Here is a 20792-nt window from a genome sequence, read left to right on the forward strand (position 1 = left end):
TATTAAGTGCTACCACATATTCAGCACTGCACTGGGTGCTTTGGTGAACGCAGAATAACTTGTCCTCTAGCATTTATTGGCATCTTGGTTTACGTTAATAAACATAAGCCCTGTTCCTGAAGGAGGGACAGAGCTACCCCCACCAGCCTGCAGGTGAGACTGAGGCTCTTGGGCCCACACACGGGACACCTCCAGTCTTGACCAGGGGAGGACTGTCACTGCACCATGTTCTCACAGACTCCCTGACATCCCAGCCTGAAAGGGCACCTCTCTGGTTCGGAGGAATTCTAATGCGCCCTTTGAGACCCGTCAGGGTGAGAGTGAGTACGGTGCTAGGTGTGTTGGTGGTGGTGGTCCTTCGGTCTTATTAGCTTATTATCCTAAGGGTACCTTTCCATGCTTTTGCTCTGCAGAATTCTTCTCAGATCTCAAATGCTGATGCAGAAATGGCCATGGGCATTGTTTTTACTGGTCTAGTCATCCCTTAAGCTAAATGCTTCAAAGAAAATCTTTCTTCTTGTAAGACCTTGTGTCAAGGTTAGCTTGTTCACTCTGTTCTTACATTTTCCTAACAAGATAAGCAAGCGTGAATCTTTAAAAAAAAAATCAGATGTAGACAAAGTTAAGAGCATGAAGAAAAACTAGTCCACACAAGCAGAGGAGCCAGAGCTGGGGCTCCCGGCACCTAGAATTTGGGTGTGTTCTTGCAGTTGGAGAAGTGCATCTCACATTGGAAATGCTCCTGCCCTTGGGTTCCTCTCTTAAGGAGCCTAATTCAGTTGTGGTTTCAAATGGCCCATCTCATTTCCATTTTCTCCAATAAAACAGAATTCTGTACCACCATAGTCATTATTCTATAATTGTGACTATTATCATGTACTTCAAATACTTTCACCAGGAGTAGATACTTGATTCCATAGATTATTCGGAAGATTCCTGTGTTTCTAGTGGTTGTTTATATTCTAAGAGAGTAACTGTCATGGTTTAAGAATTTACCAAGTACCATTTGTGCATATGATTAATTTTCTTATGTCAGTACAAATTATGACTGGTTCCAATTCCTTCCAAGGTCTAGTATAGAGTCTGGGGCAGAACGGTCTTCAAAGTTTTGCTATTTATGGCCTTTAGTTAATTTTATTGTTTCTCGCCTTCTTGCATTCTTAACGTGATAACTGATGGTCATTTCTTTCTTAGTAAAGAGACTCAACTATTATTAAAACATAAGTAAAACTAAAAATAGAGCTATTATATGTCCCAGCAATCCCACTCTTGGGCATATAACCAGAGAAAACTGTAATTTGAAAATATACATGCACCCCAGTGTTCATCGCAGCAGTATTTACAATAACCAGGACATGGAAGCAACCTAAGTGTCCATCAACAGATGAAAGGATAAAGAAGATGTGGCACATATATACAATGGAATATTACTCGGCCATAAAGAGGAATGAAATTGAGTTATTTGTAGTGAGGTGGATGGACCTAGAGATGGTCATACTGAGTGAAGTAAGTCAGACAGAGAAAGACAAATATATGATATTGCTTATATGTGGAATCTAAAAAAAGGGGGTACAAATGAACTTATTTATATAACAGAAGTAGAGTCACAGATGTAGAAAATAAACTTATGGTCACCAGGGGATAAAAGCGGGGGGGGGGGAGGATAAATTGGGAGATTGGGATTGACATATACACACTACTATATATAAAATAGATAACTAAGAAGAACCTGCTGTATAGCAGAGGGAACTCTGCTCAGTACTCTGTAATGACCTATATGGAAAAAGAATCTGAAAAAAAAAAAAAAAGAGTGGATATATGTATTTGCATAACTGAGTCACTTTGCTGTCCGAATCATCGGTCTGGGCTGGTTACTGATACTCTTCACTTCTCCTCAAGGCCAGACACTGTGTCTACGGTTTCCACAGACTTCACACCGTCTTTTTAAAGAGGTATTTTATATATTCAGCTTATAGATATCAACATTAATATTTTTGTTTTCAAAAGGAACCTGAGTTGTTTCAACAGGGAGTGGTTTTTTAAAAAATCTAGAAATATATTTATTTTCCTTTAGCATTCTTTTTTTTTTTTTTTTTTTTTTGCGGTATGCGGGCCTCTCACTGCTGTGGCCTCTCCTGTTGCGGAGCACAGGCTCCGGACGCGCAGGCTCAGCGGCCATGGCTCACGGGCCCAGCCGCTCCGCGGCATGTGGGATCTTCCCGGACCGGGGCACGAACCCGCGTCCCCTGCATCGGCAGGCGGACTCTCAACCACTGCGCCACCAGGGAAGCCCAGCATTCTTTCTTGAAGGCCATGGTTTCTCACGTGAATTCCAGCAGAAATGCGTGGTAATTGCAAGGCCAGCGTCTTTCAGATGAGGACTGACTTAGGGGAAACGGCAAAGGCCCCACATCTTTCATATGCTGTTTTGTTCCTGTGGCGTTAGCTGATGTGCTGTATGATTAGCCTATGAAAGTGGAAATAAATTTTGGAACAAACATATGTGGCTCAAAGCTAAATTAAATAAATCCCTGAAAATTACTTAATTGACAATTACTGCAGAGTATACCGAACTAGAAAAGAGGACAAGCCTGGCAAGTTAGTAAGACTCCCAACCGGGAGGCTGCACATCACCAGGTGGTATTTTTTTTTTTTAACATCTTTATTGGGGTATAATTGCTTTACAATGGTGTGTTAGTTTCTGCTTTATAACAAAGTGGATCAGCTATACATATGTTGCCATATCTCTTCCCTCTTGCGTCTCCCTCCCTCCCACCCTCCAGGCGGTCACAAAGCACCGAGCTGATATCCCTGTGCTATGCGGCTGCTTCCCACTAGCTATCTACCTTACGTTTGGTAGTGTATATATAGTATTTTTACAAAGATGGTGCTAATTTCTGGGAAGCGTTACATGTGGGCGAAGGAGTGAGTTGAAGAGGTCAGTGTAGCTATTTCATCATTTTTACTGTCTTCTGTATTTGCCTGTGCATGTTCTTTCTTACGAACGACATTCATGCGGCTGGAGCCCAGGGCTGTGTTTCTACCCGGAGGCGAGGTGCCTTCACGGCACAGAAGACCTGGGGCCCAGCTGAGGTGAGCAGAGCTCCCGCGGCCGGCCGGGGTCACACTGACTTTCCCCAGCAGAGATGAGGCGTTAGCTGGGAAGCCTGCAGACAAGGCTTCTTCTTTAGAATGTTCTCCTAGCATATAATTTACTTTTCATAATAAAGAGATGCTGTTTACTCTGTGCTCAGCCGTTTTTTCCTCCTCGTGCATAATTTCTTCTGGAAAGAAGCCGCGGCTCTGGTTCAGCGTCACGACTCTGTAGTGTTGGAAATGGGGCTTTGGATTCCAGTGAGCGTTTGTGTCTTTCGGGACCAAACCGCAGGATGTTAGTGTATAAAGTGGCTTCTGGAAGCCTCTTTGGAGGCTTAGGCTTCTTTGAAGCTTAACCGTCGCCAACTGAAATGTCCCCTGTGCCCTGGCTCGTCCCTGAAGAAGGAAGGCGTGAACCGGGGTCTCCATGAACCAATCTGACTGGACCTTTGGGTCCTGCTCACTGTGGGACTCCTGATTCATTGTTATAGCCTCCCCTGGTCCCCTGGCGGGGGTGTTAGCTTGGCTGCCATAACAGAGGACCACCAACCGAGGGGCTTAAACAATAGAAATTTCTGTCTCTCAGGTGTGGAGGCTGAGAGTCCCTCTGAAGGCCGCTGGGAGGGTCAGCCCCAGGCCGCTCTCCGGCTCTGCCAGCTCCCTGGCTGTGGCAGCAGAAGGAAGTCTTCACAGGGCCTCCCCCTGTGCCGGTCTGTGTCCATATTTCCCCCTTTTGCAAGGACATTGGTCGTAATGGATTAAGGTTCACCCTACGCCGGTGTGGTCTCATCTTTGCTAATTACAGCTACACAGACTTTATTTCCACATAAGGTCACATTCTCAGGTAGTGGGGTTAGGACTTCAGCTTGTGAATTTTGTGGCAGAGGGAGCTGGGGAAAATACAATTCAGCCTGTAACAGTGGATACCATGCCTTCCTGTTAAAATGAAAATTAATTTCGTTTTGAGGTTTTTGGAGCAATTTGTGAAACCTGGAGAGTGAAATACCAAGGCTGGTGATCACTTCACTAGAAATGAGTAATTCTCTTCACTTTACCAAATCCTTTGGTCACAGCAACCTGCAAAATGGAGCAGCCCTGGGTAAACCGTTGGGTCATCTAGCGCGGACGTCAAGCCCGCCTTATCATCTCAAGTGCCGGGTAACTGGAAATCAGCCGGGGTCCCTTCCTTTAGGTCAGGAGACACATTTACACACATTTCCTGCCGTGTTGTCTGTGAGAGAGACCCCATCATGCAGACGAGAAGGTGAACTGCAGAGAAGTTGGGTCTTGGTGGTAAAGTGGGGCCGCTATCAGATTTTCTGATTCCTACTTCTGTTCCAGGAAGAGTCCTTTGGCTGTGGAAATCCACAGGGCGAACGGGCTCTCTCCCTCCGCCGCCCCCCCATCTCCCTCCTGCCCGTCTTTCTCAGAAAAGAGACCCCTTTTAAGATTCAAGGCGTAGTGAGTACAGGAGGTGCTGGGAGTTTTTCATTAGTTCAGGAGAGAGAGGATTTTTGTTGGGGGCTGGTTTCTGTGAGTTGGATGTCAATTCGCACATCTCGTTTCACAGTGACTGTGACCAGGGGCTCTTCAGACACTCCCACTGCTTTTAGTCTGCAGGCTTTGCTTCGTGAAAGACTCATTTCTGCAAGGATGCTTCAACTACTGTTTCTTCTTGGAAATTGATGCTTGTGTGTGGGGTTCTTGGGAATCAGCTTCTTTAGGTGTTGTTGAAAAAGTTGTTCAAGTTTTCTTGGGATTTAGGACTTAATTTCTTTGCCCTTTATTTGCACCTTTATCCTTTTAGTTATTTGGGTGTCATCATTATTTCCCTTCTGAGAAATAGTTCTCCTCTCATTGTTCCCGTTTCCTAATTCGAGCTTTACAAATGGGGCTAATCTTTTACTGGACAGATACATCTTTTTGAAAGTTGTCTTTTTTACTTTATTTTATGTTTTGGTTTCCTAGGTGGTCTGTTCTTCTTTCCTCTCCATCCGGGACGCTAGGTACCCTGTCTGGGCAGGTGGCACCCATGGAGGCAGACGTGGGAGGAGACTTCACTGAGGTGGTTGTTTGCTTTTGAGTAACAATCTTCCGTGTTTGAAAGGCAGCCGTGCAGAGTGCAGTGGGCAGGGACACGTGATCCCAGGCTCCTGGGTACAGAATCCAGTCCCGCCCCCTTGATTGATCACTTCACTCCTCCAAGGAGCCTCTGCTTCACCTGCGAAACCGCTGAACAGACTTCAGTCTCTTTATTAGTGTCACATTTGCATAGTTTAAAAAGAGATGACATGCTAAACGATGCACTGTGTTTTCAGCAACTTCTAAGATATACCTTTAATATGAGCTCTTTTGTGTCTGCAGACAGCTCGTCTGATCTGTACGATTCCAGCCCATCAGCCCAGGGATGCAGGCGGCTGGTCCATCACAGGAGGTCCCGTCCAGCGTTCCTTTCCCCCTTGCTCCTCCCCCAGATGAAAGGACCAGTGTTTCCCTTCAGTCTGCCCATCTCAGAGTACTTGTGGAAAATTCCAGAAAGTGTAGGCTTTATGAACTCCCAGTAAGGAGCCCCATTTTACTTTTCTCCCCACTGCCCTTCAAGATCTCCCTGTGCTCAGTCCTTCAGATGGAAAAGTCTTGACATCTCGTCAGCACTACTTTTTACATCAGTGATTTCCCTCTCTTTATTACACAAAACCATTTCAGTTTATCTGTTATTAATCTGTGACCTTTTACTTTATGCCCCAAATTACCTTACTTTGGTGAACACATTGGAACCGTTCGCTCTGTTCTGTCAATCAGTGAATGCAACCTTTGAAAACAAACAATATTGGTATTATTTTTATTTTAATGGAATTAATTTTTAAGATCCTTACTGGTCCCATTTTATAGAAAGATAAAGTGACTTTTGTAAATCAACACTAAGAACGGAAACTTTACTGTTAATTCGGACTATATTTTATCCTCTGAAACATGAAGTATCTGGGATTTGAGCGAGTTTGTTGTTTTTTGCTTTGATAGTGAATTGGATTTCTTAGGGATTTTATTTAAAAATAAAAACACAGAGATTACTGATAAGTTTTGGAAGAAGTAAGCCATTTTCTTAGATATTTTTCCCAGAGATAAAGGAATTTTCCATAGAAATGAATACACTTCTTCCAGAAGCAGCATTAAATTGTATTAAGACTTTAACACCATTTCCCAAAAGGGGGAATCAAAAACAGATTAGCCTCAGAAATGTGGGGAGATGAATGTATTTCCATGTGCACATGTCTTTTGTTCTAAGACAGAAACGGTGTGAGAAAATAGACAAAAGAGACCAAGAAAAAAAAAAAAAGAAATAAAGGAGGGAAATGTTCCCTAGAAAATTGCACTCCTGGTTTCCCTCCTGCAGAAAACTGGGGTCATAGATCCTCAGCTGAGTCAGCCGGGACTTCACTTCCGGTTCTGCCAGTGGGGGAGTGTGTGTCTCTCTGAGCCTCAGGGTTTTCTCACCTGTGAAATGGGACGGTAAAATCCACATCAGATGGAAAATTAAATGAGAAACTGCGTGGTGCACGCGGCATCTTTCCTGGAACTTACCAAACGTTGTTTGGATGAACGTTCCTCCCTGCCCAATCCCTGTCCGGACTTCAACAGATCCCATCGTTTGAGAGTTTAAGCAGCCCACCCTCTTTTCATCCTGTCTCCCGAGAACAGCACAGCTGCTACATTGCCGAGGTGCTGCGGCCACACTTCTGCCCCAGGGCGGCTTTGGCTGGAGCAGGACAAGCCGAAGGCCTCAGGGAGAGGCAGCAGGGCGCCGGGACCCTGGGCTCACTCCCAGCCCTCCTGGGCCCTCCTTTCCTTTTCCCCGAGGGTGTTGTCCTAACGCTTGGGGGGCGGGCGGGGGGACCCTCTAGGGGAGAGGCTGCTGCTCCAGCTGCCCCGTCAGCGGCAATTCCACGATGCAGGGAGTTTCTGAAATATTGATGCAGGAAAAGCAGCTCCCCGGCACCTGGCCTCTTGCCTTGGCCCCTAGTGCTCCACGGGGCTCAGAGGAGTCCTTGGCAAAGGGAGGGGTGTGTGTGCGTGAGTGCACGCGCGTGTGCGCTGGGAGGGATCAGGGCAGAACCTGCTGCAGGCCCCCTCCTCTCCTCCCCTCTTCCCCAGCCCTCGGTTGCTATGAGGTTTCTATGGCAGCGGCATCCTCAGACCCAACTTTCACCCATCATTTAGAGCCAATTAAGGTAAAATAGTGGGGGAAGGGGGAGGGAGTGGCAGTGTAAGGGGGAGGGGGCGAAGCAGGGAATCCAATCCGAGGCTGCGAGGGGAGCGCTCACTCCGCCAAAGTCGCAGCACGGAGTCTGAAGCTGCAGCTCGGTCTCCTGCTTCCCCCGCCCAGCCCGAGCGAGCGGGACGAAGCCGCAGCCCCTGGCGCAGCCCCAGGACCGGCGTGGGGCGGGGGAGGACGCGCCAGCCGAGCAGCCGTGTTGAAGCCGCACGGCCCCCTTCGCACACCAGCACCCCAGGGCCCCGCCGGCGCCCGCGGTCGTCGCGGCCCGACTTCGCCCTCAGCAGCCCCCTTCCTGCCAGCAGCGCCGGCCTCTGCCGCGGGCTCTGACGTCCTGTCTGGCCATCTCTGTGCTGTTGGGGGCCTCTGGTTATCATCTTTCTCACTCTCAGTACTTGATCAGAGGGAAAGTTTTCAAAGATGCCGATTGCACAGTTGCTGGAGCTATGGAAAAAGATAGAGGTGGAACCTATGGAAATAGAGGTGAGTAAAGGCGAGAAAAGAGTGTCCTTTTCCACAGTATCCTGAAAAACCCTGGCTCTGCGGCCGGCGGACGGTCTGTTACCGTAATGAATTCATGTTTATTGAGTGGCTATTACGTGACCGAGTCTGGGATTTTTAACGAGCATAGATGTGTACGTGTGTACACACGTATGAACAGTACATATCTGTGTGTACACGCACCCACACAAGGCGTCGTGTGTGGTGGAACAATATGAATGAAAATGAGTGAATTGAAGAAAAAAAAATGGTTGCTCTTAGGCCAAACTTCAGGGTGTTCTTAGAGTCTGTGTTTGCCTTAAAGGAGTCACGTGCTTCCAAACTAATCTGCATGAGTGTGATTTCCTTCAACAAGTGGCTTTAAATGCTAAGACCTCCCCAGCTGCTGCAGTGCAGGATAAAACCAGAAGGGAGAACCAATGATGAATTCTTGTTTAAGAAACAAGGCATAAAGATTATGCAGCCTTAATAGGGTGTATGTTTGAATAAAGGGGAGCGATTGAAGATGAAAAGATAATGAAATGAATGTGTCAGGGCTGGCTGGCCTGTGGGGAGCACGTCTGACACCGCTTAGCTATATTCTCCCCCAGGGACATGGAGCTCTCCTTGCATGGATTTTGATTTGTTTAATTTGAATCAGAAACAATCAATGTATATTTTTCCTAGAAGAGAAAGTTCCCTGAAGTTATTAAACCTATTAAATTGGTATGCCTGTGCTGTGTTTATAGCAACTCAAATCGCATTTATAAATGGCAGAGTTTAATAACCGACTACCTCTTGGCAAAATCCAACCTTTAACTTGTGCCTTATCTCCTGTATGCGGCATTATAAGTTCAATTCTTACTATTTTAAATGTTACTTATTTTTATATATACGTACTGTATACTGAGACATTCACAGAATTTTAAAGAGGAGGATTCTGTTTTAGAAGAGAAGTTAGTTAATATTTTATATTTAATACTTTTTCGGAAGCCCGACTAACTTATTCATGCTTGGAGTGTATACTTGGGTCAAAGGAGATTGTCTGGCGTAGCACAGGTATTAAGCCTGGTGTTCAGATGGAGATTGTCTGGTGCAGCACAGACGTTAAGCCTAGTGTTCAGATGGAGCAACCCGGACGCTTTGCTGGTGAGAAGCACCTCAGTGGGAGGAGATGGCAGCACGGCTCTGCGGGGCTGTTGATGCCTCTGCACACGATGTTATTCTTGGTGGCGGCGGCAGTGCCTGAGAAAGAGCCTCTCGCTTGCAAAGGTTGCCAAGTCACGTTTATTTTGTTCTTTTGAGAAAGATTGGGTTTTTAAAGAGTTGAATTAGTGATGAGCCAGAAGTCCCACTCTTACTTCCTGCTGCTTCTCGAACCCTCCTGGTTATCTGAACTTGCTGCTGGTGGTAGAGGCCCAGCTGTCAGCCCCTCAGCAGCCAGGCCCTGTGAAGGAAGCCCTTCTGTAGGGGGGAGGATTTGGCCCTGGGCTTAGAGAAAAGGACAGGGGCGAGGAATGCAGGAGGCTTGGAGAATGTCTCTTGGGACTCTGGACTCCACATCGTGGCGCTGACCCAAGCTCTGAGGGCAGCGTGCGCTTTAAACCCTTCCAGAATGATTGAAAGTGGACCAGCAATAAATATACTCACGTCATTACAGAATGATATCATGATCCTAGAAAGACCTTGCAAATTGGAAGAATCTGAAGCAGAGCTGGCTGAGAGCCTGCACGGCCTTGCCACCCCATCGAGAGGGCAGATCTATAAGCTTTTGAGGTTGACGTGTATGTGCAAAAACAAATAGTAAAAATGCCATAAATTAAATGGTCCTGAGGCAAAAGAAAATTTCTTCAGGCTTCCTGGGTAAATGTTTTAGGATAGTAGATCCTATGTAGTGGGTTAAGATAGAGCATTTAATCCCTGTTTATTTGGAACCCAGAAATGAGAGCTCTTTCCACAGAAAGATTAAACCTGAACTATTAACCCTGAGATATTTCAAGTTCTCAGGAAAATATGAAATCTCTCTATTTCGGAGCTCAGAGGCTGATTTTATTTTCCAGTTTTGCCCATGTTTTGTGTTGTGTGATGTTAAAATAGCTCACATATCAGGAAATTGGGCAAAACTAGATGGAGTACATTTGGCCTCTGAACTCCAAGTTAAATGTCATAAAATCCTTGCATAAAAAGCATGCGTGCTTTTTATGAGAAAATCTGCTGCGTGATGTTAGTGCTTACAGTATTTGCTTTTACACGCATTTAACATGACCGATCATTGGTTTTCCAGGGGTAGCAATCAACGCTCTTGGATTCTAGGTTTTTCCTGCCTCTATGAGTTGCTTCCCCTCTAATTTCTTTTCTCATCTGCAGTGAGAGGGAACTGAACTAGGTTGGATTTGAGGGTCAGTGGACTGTATCCTTGTGTCCTGTATCCTTATAAAAATCATTTCTGCTTCAGCACACAGACCAGGGGAAATTCATTTCATTGTCTAGGAAAAGCATTTATGGTTTATGAATTGTTTTGAGGTATTTTGGAAGGCGTATTTTACCCACGAATGAGGCATGTTGAGAAGGAAACATATGCTAATTAAAAACTGGGACCTCCATAAAATCCCGGAAGGAGCTGGCATCAGAAAGAAGCGTGCAGTGCTGTGTGAACGGTGTTTCAGCGCGTTAAACGCACGTCTCCAAAGCAGGACTTTTCAGTCACTGCCTTCAGTGCGGCCCCAGCACCAGGGCGTGCTCTGGGGAGAGGTGAGGACACCGGAGGTGTCCTGAGGAAGGCAGTGCGGGAACCAGCCCACAGGGGCCGGCGGCCCATTTTGTTTGTTCCTTCCGAGGAGTGAGCATGATTTCTCCTTCGGGGATGTCATCACGCATTAGAGAAAGGAGAAGCCCCATTTTTAAACGGTGCAGATCAAACAGGACTCCCTGAAGTTCACAGTGTAGCTTGTACAGGGACGATTGTCTCACGGCTCCTGGGCTAGAAATGAAACTAGGAGAGGTGATGACAGCATCCAACTCTGAGTGTCCACTGCTCGCTCAGCAGAGCCAGTGCTAAGTGCTGTGAGGTCTTATTTCCCTGAATTCTGTCCGTGTCTCTAGGCGGTAGATATTCTTATGGTCCTGATATTATATATGGGGAAAGTGAGGTGTGGGGTAAGCAATATTGCCTAAAGTCATTAAGTGGTAAGCAGAGCTCAGACCCAGACCCTCCTGTTCAAGCCTTACCTCGTGCAGAGACACAACGCTTTATGTTTTTATGAGCCAGAGACTTGACTCTCTCTGATTTAATTCATTCTCTGAGCTTTGGCCTGAGATTCTGAATTTGTTCCACTCAGACAGCTCCCCCGTAACCTGTTTCTGTCCTGACAGCCCGAGTCTTTCAGGGTCCTGTAAATCTACACCCCGCCCTCACCCTGCTGGTCAGGGCTTTATATAAACCACCTGCTTCTCCTTGCAGTTGTGGTATAAGCCACACACATTTGACTGATCTAGTAATTTGTAATCATGGATATAAACACTCACTGCCTTATTTGCCTCCTATTATATAAAGGGTCTGTCTTTGGCATGAAGCATCATAGGGTTTCAAATAAACTCTGGTGGGAGGGGACCTTGATGCCATTCCCATGTTCTGCTATCCTAATACCGAGTATCTAGTTGGTCCTTTGCATTCATTACCTGTGGGATGCTACTTACAAGAATGTAGGCATGCTAACAGCATTTAATGTGTATCTTTTGTCATCAGGCCACCGCGGAGGACCTGAACCTCGACTCGGAGCCCACCGTAGCAGACGCTGTGGAAGAAGTAACTTTATATAGTTTATTATCTGGGGGAGGAAGGTGGGGTAGAGGGAGGAAATGGAAGATTGAAATTAATAGCCCCCAAGTGGTTATTTTAGTGATATATGTGTATATATACATACATACGCACAAACACACGTGGACACGGATAGGTTGCATGCATATTATAGTCAACAATTTCTCTCAAGAGGGATACTTAGAACATAGGAGGAAAAATTACCAACCAAGGTAAGATTCAGAGCCTTCCAGTGTGAACTTGTCAAAGGGGAAAAGGCAGGTCACTGCCAATTAAGGCAAGTGTGGAGAATAGCCAGTCGGGCATAGAGAAGTGATGAGTCGTTTTACTTGCCGGAGGTCAGGTAATGTAGCCTCTTAGAATGTTTGGTGACATATGGTTGGAGCCCCGGGCGGAGGTGCGCTCCCTTTGCCAGGAAGCAGCCCCTGCAGCGGTGGCGGAAGGAGAGGCGTGCGCCGGCGGAGGGCCGAGAGGGTCTGGAAAAGGAGTGATGGGCGTTGCCGGGAGGGGTGTGTCCTGCGGTGGACGTGGAAGGGAACAAAGCGCATTGGCATCGCTGACCGCCTGGTCCTCCACTTCCTGCCCGGGCGGCAGGGGCCCGACGGGCTCTCGCCAAGGGGAAGGTCCAGGCGGCATCGGCGTCGTGGGGGAAACGTGACCGACGAGCACTCTCAGAGGGCACCTAGGACACCCAAGAGCTACATCCAAAGTAGAATGACGCTGTAGTAAAGGAATCCTGTTTAAGCAGACGTCTTTCCACCCCTTGTAAAGAAGTTCCCTCAGCAGCTGGAGCCTTGGAAAGTCGACAAGGCAATTAAATGGAGGCCTCAGCTACCGAAGCTGCTCAGCCCTGTGCCACTTGGAACCGTAACAGTTGTAAAGTTGTGCAACTCTGTGGCCTTTTAAAAATGGCTGGTGAGGGAGGTCGGCTGGGCTGGGAGGGGCAGATCCGTGGACACTGCTGGCTTTGCGAATGGTCTGCTGGGATGCTGAAAAAGCGTGTCACTTCCATCCAGATGCATCCACACCGCACACGTTTTAAGCCCAGTGCCCCTGGATCTTATGATCACATGACATATCATGTGGGTTAAATAAAGAAGAAAAGCGAGAAGCTGCCTCACCCTTAGCTGGCTGCTTTCCTCCTGTGCTTTTGTCACTGATCTGGGAGCGTGGAGCCCAGCTGTGCTCCTGGCTTTGCGGTCATCTTACTGCGTTCACGAAGAGAACATTTGGGGGCTTCCCTGGTGGCACAGTGATTGATAATCCGCCTGCTGATGCAGGGGACGTGGGTTCGTGCCCCGGTCCGGGAAGATCCCACATGCCGTGGAACGGCTGGGCCCGTGAGCCATGGCCGCTGAGCCTGCACGTCCGGAGCCTGTGCTCCGCAACGGGAGAGGCCACAACAGTGAGAGGCCCCCGTACTGCAAAAAAACAAAAAAACAAAAACAAAAAAAACAAAAAGACAAAACAAACCAAAAAAGAGAACATTTGGCTGGTAGGTGTAGCCCTGCTTTTGCCAGTTCCACAGAGGTCAAAGGGTAAATAGACAGGTGAGCCCCTGGCTTATTTGAAGAGATGGATATTCAACTGCATACCTGCCCAGGGGCAGGGGCAAGTAAGGAAGGAATACCCACCCCTGCAGATGAGCGAGGCCCCAGGCCAAGGTCTCCAAGGACCCAAGCCACGCTGCGCCTGCCACTGGGGTGTGTGGGGACTCTGATTTCCAGGGAACCTTCGGCGTATTTCTTGCATACAGACTGCTTAGGTCCTTCAGCTGTCAGCTGCCAGAGGCAGGCTCCGTGGTGCTCACGGTGGTGATCAAACTGGCGACGCGATTGCCTGTGTACCAGGATCCCCTCGACATGCTTAGTAACTAATAGTCTGTTACTTCATGAACTACAGTGATTTCCTGAGACCTCCTGGTCTCAAGTCATCTGATCCCTCACACTTCTGATGGAAAGGTAGCTGTTAATTTACCGCAGGAAGGCAGTCAAATCAGCGGACCCCCTTGAAGTTATTATTATTATTATTATTTTTGCGGTACGCGGGCCTCTCGCTGCTGTGGCCTCTCCCGTTGCGGAGCACAGGCTGCGGACGCGCAGGCGCAGCGGCCATGGCTCACGGGCCCAGCCGCTCCACGGCATGTGGGATCCTCCCGGACCGGGGCACGAACCCGTGTCCCCTGCATCGGCAGGCGGTCTCTCAACCACTGTGCCACCAGGGAAGCCCCTTGAAATTATTTTTGACAACAGAACACGAGATAGAGGCAGTGATTACAGTTTCCCCATGTCACCTAGTCCGGATGACAGAATACCAGTATGTCTTTGGCTCTTAATGAATGCAGAGTATCTTAGGAGTATTTTACAGGATGCGGCTCTGATGTGTAGGTGCATTCGTAGCGTTCTGGGAACTGACAGACGCGGGGTGTCCAGCTGTCGGCGGCTGCTTCCGACAGACGATGCTGAAAACTCTGCTGCAGGTTTCAGCCCAGCAGCAGGTGAACGTCACCTGGGGGTTCTGAGCGGTTGTCTGATTTGTATTGGGGCCAGATTTCCCCTGTACGTCCCCCTTAGCCTTCAGAGTGGTGCTCTGCAAGCCGTCTATAACCGAAGGATTTGTGGCTCAGACCAGTGAAATCAGATGGCAACTGAACTGGGCGTGAAAGGCGTCACAGCTTTTGCCAGTCTGAACGTGTACGATGACTAAAAAGTCTTGTTTAGGAAAAAATAGCATTCACCTCAGCAACGGTGTGTTCATTCATTCAGTCAATCAAGAATATTTATTGGAGGCCTGTGGGTAAAGCCTCGTGCTCGGTGTGGAAGTACGAACAGATGAACGGGAGTGACTGTGAAGCTTCCAGCCTTGTAGCGCCTTTAACTGATACGGCTTCTTGCGTGTGGAACGTTCTTCAGGTACACGTGTGCGTGTGTATTAATACATATATGTATAAAGTACAGGACACACTTGGGATGTTTTATGCATAAGTGTCTCCACGTGTGACTCTTGTCCACTTGTATCTCATACCACAGCTCTGTCCAACCTCTGAAAAAAGAGCTCTGGTGAAGGTCAAGACTAAAGATTGAAAATGAGACAGGAGTCGGTGTCAGAAGCTGCGTGTTCCTGCCACTTACCTTTTCCTCACCTCTGCGGAGGGAAAGGCTTCCTCTCTCGGAGAGTCCGTGTCGTGCAGGGATTTGTGTCGTAAATTCACAGGGGGGCGACTCAGCATGATTTCACTTGACCCGTCAGAGGCCATCACCCTTTATACTCTGGAAAACAAAACAAAACAAAACAAAACAAAAAAGCCTCAGCAGATCCCATTAGGAAATATTCCCTCAACTACTTGTTCGAGGGGTTCCTGGAAGGGCCAGGCAGAGAGAACAAGTCTGAGGCACCTGCTCTGTGGGGTTTTGTGGTCCTATTTCCCTGCTCCTTTTGGCAGGTGGTGCGCAGCAAAGCCAGTGGAAATGCTGGGAAATTAGGACACCGAACAGAGTTAAAAGTTTAACACGGAAGTACATGCCTCGGTGGGCTGGGACACGGCGGTGCAGAGTGGGAGCCTCTGGAAGGTTAGTCCTGGGGTGACCGCAGCCTCCCAGCCCTGCTCACGAGAGCCCCCTGGTTGATCTTGAAGGTGGGGGCGGGGTGCTGTGTGGAAGGGGGAGCGCGAGGCCAGGGGAGCGGCGGCCCGTGGCTCCCGGCTGTTTCCACGTTGCAGAGGTGGAGGTGCTGAGCCTCTTGGTGCTGGTCAGCAACAGCTCCTGCATCCTCGCTCCATCCTTCAGCCTTCCGTCTCCAGGTATTTCAGACACATGGGGGATTTTTAGGCGAGTTTCTAATTTCACAGAACAACCTGTGGAAAACATTAGAACTTGTTGCATGTATTTTCTAAAGTGCTTAGATTTCAGGAGTCTGTTTATTAATAAAGACCATTTTCTTCTCTGGTCAACCTTAGAGACCAGATCCAGAGAAGCTGTTTCCAACATTATCGTGGTTTCACCTTATTTCCTCGTGACTCCTGGGGTGTTTCCCTCTCCTCCTAAAATTCTACCCTCGGTTTTCATAGCAGAAATTCTGGCATCTTGGAGGCAGAATGGAGCGGGGGTTGGGTGGCAGTCCTGTTGTCAGCCATCGGTTGGCAGGAGAGTGCTGTTGTCACAGAGACCTGCCCCCGAGGGGTGTGGAAGAGGGAGGCAGATGCAGCTCTCAGGGCCTAGTGAGGATGCTTCAGGATGGAGTGCCAGCTGCCCGGCCCCTACCCTCTTCTCGGGGGTCAGGGGATGAGTGGGCAGTTCCTCGGGCAGGTGTACCGTGACTCCCAAGCATCTATCAGCGTGACCTCCTTCAATGGCCAGCCACCTGACTTCAGAGCAGCTGCAGCTTGGACGTCTGCAGTTCTCTGCTGGGGAAGAGGGGCGAGGGGCAGGACAGGGACAAGCTTTGGGGGAGCCCTTTAAGCTTGAAGGAGAGAATGACCCAAGAGTGTTTTCAAAGCCCTTTGGCCTAAGTCATGGGAACAGCAAGCTCTCGGCCAGGTCAGGACTGAGCCGCCTGCACCCAGGTCACCTGCAGATGCCAACAGATTGCCTCTTACCTGTCCCGCCCCGGGAATCTAGACAGTTTCATTGCTCCTTAAAAAAAAGAAAGACGGAAGAAACAATCCAAACTGGATTGCATAGAAATGAGACAAGAAGAGTAATGAAACCTCAGAACGAATAAAGCAATTACAAGCAGTGCAATTACAGCTTAAGAAGATGGTTGGGAGTTTGAAAAGAGATGGATAGATGATCTTCCCAGCCTGCTTATTACCTGCCGGCAGTCTGCCTTCACAGCATCCACCTGTCTCTGGGGGCTGGAGTCGGCAAAGGCATGTCGACCATGTCACTGTTTGCATTTGCGTTCCGTGTTGTTTTCTGCCCAGCAAAAGGCAGGAATCCCCCTAAGCCTTACGGAAAGTCTAGAAAAGAGCAACGTCAACACAGTGCATTTTGGAGAAAGGCTAATGCCCTGCACGGCCGTAACTGTAACATTGGCTTCACCAAACGTTAGCACTTACTGGGGCAGACACGCAGGAAAAGGCACGATTTGGGGCTGAAAATTGGTGGAGCGTATTTGATGTGTCAGTGGTGGTTATTTGCAAGAATCACTGTGAGCCAAGCAGCCTGGCTCTGTCATCAGGAGACACCGGCCTTTTCGGTTATCACATCATCCCTAAGTGTCCGCCGTAACCGCTGTTGGAAGCCGGAAGCCGGCTTGCAGCTGTTTTCGGTTTCTGCGATCCTTGTCTTTCTGCTTCTGTAGCCAAGTCAGCAGGAGCACGTTTCAGAGTGCTTTCTCTCTGAGAATAAAAGGACTACTCCGTGCTAACAGGAACAGTCTCTAGAACCCTGGGCACCCGTGTGGGACGCTGTCTGCTGCCGCCCCATCTTTGGGCGAGCAGAGCGAATTGTTCACATCTTATTGGGTACCAGCTGTCGCCCGTGTGAACAAGCCAGCGGCCTGCGTCTTCCTGACAGCCCTGGGGGGCGGGGCTTTCCCTGCCAGCACAGTGACTTCACGGGTGGTCTTGCCGGGAAAAGGTGCCCACCCTGTCATGGCCAAGAGTAACCTCCTGTGTTGAGATGGTTGCCAAATCATGAAGCAAAACCGCTAGTCAAAGCTGCCCTTTCCCTGCGATTTAATGCATAGCAGTGGCTTGGAGGAAGCCCTGGGATCAAGGTTGGGTGTCATTTAGGGCCTCCTGTGTTTGAAGCCCATAGGAATGACCGTGCACCTCTGCCTGCAGAGATGCTCTGTAAGGACCCTGCTTTTAATGTATCTGATTTATATCCTCTTCCATCTTCCCAGACTCGGGGACCTGGAAGGGAGGTCTGTTACTTTCCCTATTTTTCAGGTGGTGAAACTGAGGCATCAAAAGTGATGTAATTTGCTAATTATAGCAGAGAACCAACGAAAAGGGGACTTCAAAGCAAAGCTTTTTCTACTGACTTATTTTCTCTTCCTAAAATCACTGATTGCCCTCAAGATACCTGACGTTAGGTGGTGGATTGTTGGCTAATGGAATCAGGGCCTGGGGTCAAAGGCTATGCTCTGTCCTCTTCTCTGGGTTTAAAACAACATTACAGGTGCCTCGGGGACCCTGCCCCGTGTCCCCGGGGGCTCAGAAGCAGCCTTGCTGTAGCCCCATCTGTTTCCAGTGGCCCGTGGAGCCCACCGACCCTGCAGTGTCACTCTGCTTCTCTCCCCTTTTCTCTTTTCAAAATTCTCTCTCCTTCTTCCTTCAAATTGGGAAAATAGAAAACTTGATCTTTTTTTATGTGTATGGAAAACACAGGGGAGCTTGAGCTGGAGGTCCTGTTGAAAGATTACACACCCCACCCCTGCTTTTTTGGCCGGTGTCTTTGTCATGGGTGGGATACATTGTTGACTTACTAGAATCACAAAAGTTTCTTATACTTTATTAACATCAAATGGATCATTTGAATAATTATGGTAAGAGAGGATATATATATATATATAGAGAGAGAGAGAGAGAGAGAGAGAGAGAGAGAGAGAGAGGGAGAGAGAGAGCGGATTTTCCTCCATAATAATGCTGTACATGTGTGGGTAAGATTCAAAGTATGAGATAGAAAATTGTGTAGTGTCTTATTCTTCAGATATTTTGAAGTAAAACAACCCCCTAAAACCCTTGCTCTTGTAACACAGATGCAGCTGGGAGCTGGGTGCGGAGACATGGACTTTGCAATTTATGTGAGTCATACAAATCTCTAGGGAATCATTCAAACACTTCTTTCCGAGATGTGGCACCGAAACAGCCCACAGTGCCCAGTGCACGTTGAGCGAGCGCCTGGCTCATTGCGGCAGATGCCTCCCCGACTGCTCCCTCCTCCGGGCACCTCTGGGGACAGCAACCGGGGGTCCCGGCTCCTCCATCCCTAAGTCGGTTCTCACCTTCTGTCTTAGGTAGAATGAACGGAGCAACCGCATGTAACATACGGAGAAGACAAAAGAAGGATTCCAAGTCCCGATTTGAGGATTCAGACACATAAGTGCCTATTTTTAAAGTAATAGGATAAATACAAGAGGGTGATTTGTAGCACCCTTCCTAGAACGATGGGCCGTCTCAGGTGTATCCCGGGTGGGTGTGGCAGGTTGCCTTGGGCGTCACAGCCCACGGCTATTCATCTGGCTCAAGCCAGTTCTCCCTCCCCCGCCCCTGTCCTCCCTCTGCCTCCCTTTTCTTAATTCTTTCGGCAAATGTCTACTGAGTGATGGTGCCGAGCCTGGCACTGTGCCAGGCTCCTGCGACTCAGTGATTCAGATAAATGAGGCCAGCTAGAGTCTCCGCAGCACGCACCTTACATCTCAGCGTTCTTGCAAGTGAACAACTGACTAATAAGATCATTCCGTGTAGCCGTGAGGGCTATGGAGGGAGAAAGCAAGGAAACCGAGAGTGATTTGAGCTGGGGCCGGATTAGCAGAGCAGTGGTTAGGGAAGGCCTCATCCAGCAGGTGGAGTTTAGGTTGGGACTTAAACGATGGAAGAGACCAACCCCCCAGACCTGGGGGAAGATGGTTCAAGGCAGAGGCAGCCGCAGGGCAGCTGGGGGGCGGGGGCGGGGGCGGGGGGGGGGGATGGAGCAGCCCCTGCCTGCAGCAGGCCCAGGCTGGCGGGAGCTGAGGGAGGAGAGGAAGGCCCTGTGAAGGGATGCGGAGACCCGGCAGGCCTTCGGATTTTATTCTGAGTTTTCTGGGAAGCCACTGGCGACTCCTAGGCAGGAAAATGGTGTGATGGCGTAGATTTTCTTAAAGCACAGTCCCTCTGGTTGTTGGGTGGGGAAGCAGGGAGTTCGTGGGGAAAGAGTGAAGGCAGGGAGACGGGTTAGGAGGCTGCTGCCGGGTCCTGGCGAGGGGCGGGGTGTCGGGGTGCAGAGTCCCGAGGTGTCGCTGCGTTGCAGCTGGGCCTCTTGCGGCCGTGGTACCGGATCCTTTCCTGGGCTGCAGAAGGAAGTTCCACGGACGGGGCAGCTTAGACAACAGCAGTCCATTCCCCGGCTCTTCTGGAGGCTGGAGGTCAGATCAAGGTGTCAGCAGGTTGGTTCCCTCTGAGGCTGAGAGGGCGAATTCGCCCCAGGCCTCCGCCCCGGGCCTCTGTGGCGGCCGCGGTCCTTGGGGCTCCTTGATGTGTGGACACATCACGGGTCTCTGCCTCTGTCTTCCCGTGGCCTCTTCCTGTGTGGTTTTCACCTGGCCGTCTTCTGATGAGGACACCAGTCGTATCAGAGCGGGGCCCACCCTGATGACTCTCCTCCTAACTACACCCGCAGAGACCCTGTTTCCAAATAAGGGCACTTTCTGAGGCGCTGGGGCTTAGGGCCTTGACAGATCCTCTGGGGACAGACTTCAACCCATAACAAATATGACACTTGGGATTCTCAGTTTTGTTGGGTTCAGGTCTCAAAAGTCTTGGCCAGAGACCGTGCTTTTCCGGGCGTGAACTAAACCCGTGAGTGTCCATGGACTGGATTTCTGTGGCCCTCTCTGGCTCCCCCGCCCCCGCCGGGCCGTGTGCTTAGTCCCATCTGCTGCGCTCTGCCCGGCACACACTTTCACGCAGCAGAGGCTGGGTCACTTTTGAGGCTTGTCTAAGGGCACCAGAGCACAGGCGAGCACCCGAGACTTGGGCCACCCCGAACTCCCGGTGCTGGGGGCGCCCAGTATGAGACCAGAGAATACTTTGCGGTGGTTTTGCATCAGACCCCTGTCCTCTACCTGCACGACCCTTACCTTGGCCAGTCCTTGTCCCATTTAGAGGGTAGTCAGCTGGGTGTCACACTGACACCAGTGAAAGGGAGGAACACGACACAGGTCCTGTCACTGTGCTGTGGACACCCTCTCGCGCCTTCTCTCAGAGAGGGAGCCCGACAAACAGGTCCTTTTCTGACCCAGCCGCCATGCGTTTCTGGGGGCCCAGGTGCAGTCCCCGTGTTGTCCTCTTACACACCTGTAAGAGCTGCAGCCTCACACCTTTTCATTTCTGTTTTCTTGCTCTGCAGTTAGGTTCCATTCTTGTCCCGCCATCTTTCTTCCTGTAACTTTGAAAGGCTGTGTCTTCCGCAGCTTTCC

At 49.2% G+C, this 20792-nt stretch overlaps 1 protein-coding gene across 1 annotated transcript in view; it reads left to right on the plus strand.

The window, feature by feature from the left end:
* The first annotated feature begins 7720 nt into the window (after positions 1 to 7720).
* The window catches only part of RPS6KA2 (ribosomal protein S6 kinase A2), a 352189-nt gene continuing 339117 nt past the window's right edge, over positions 7721 to 20792 (plus strand). Inside the window, exons 1-2 of the mRNA XM_067701555.1 lie at positions 7721 to 7852; positions 11595 to 11654. Of these exons, the coding sequence (XP_067557656.1) occupies positions 7790 to 7852; positions 11595 to 11654 (123 nt within the window). The 5' untranslated portion in view covers positions 7721 to 7789. The remainder of the gene's footprint in view (positions 7853 to 11594; positions 11655 to 20792) is intronic.

The sequence above is a fragment of the Pseudorca crassidens genome, chromosome 13 (assembly GCF_039906515.1).
Source record: "Pseudorca crassidens isolate mPseCra1 chromosome 13, mPseCra1.hap1, whole genome shotgun sequence".
In the NCBI taxonomy this organism is placed as follows: domain Eukaryota; kingdom Metazoa; phylum Chordata; class Mammalia; order Artiodactyla; family Delphinidae; genus Pseudorca; species Pseudorca crassidens.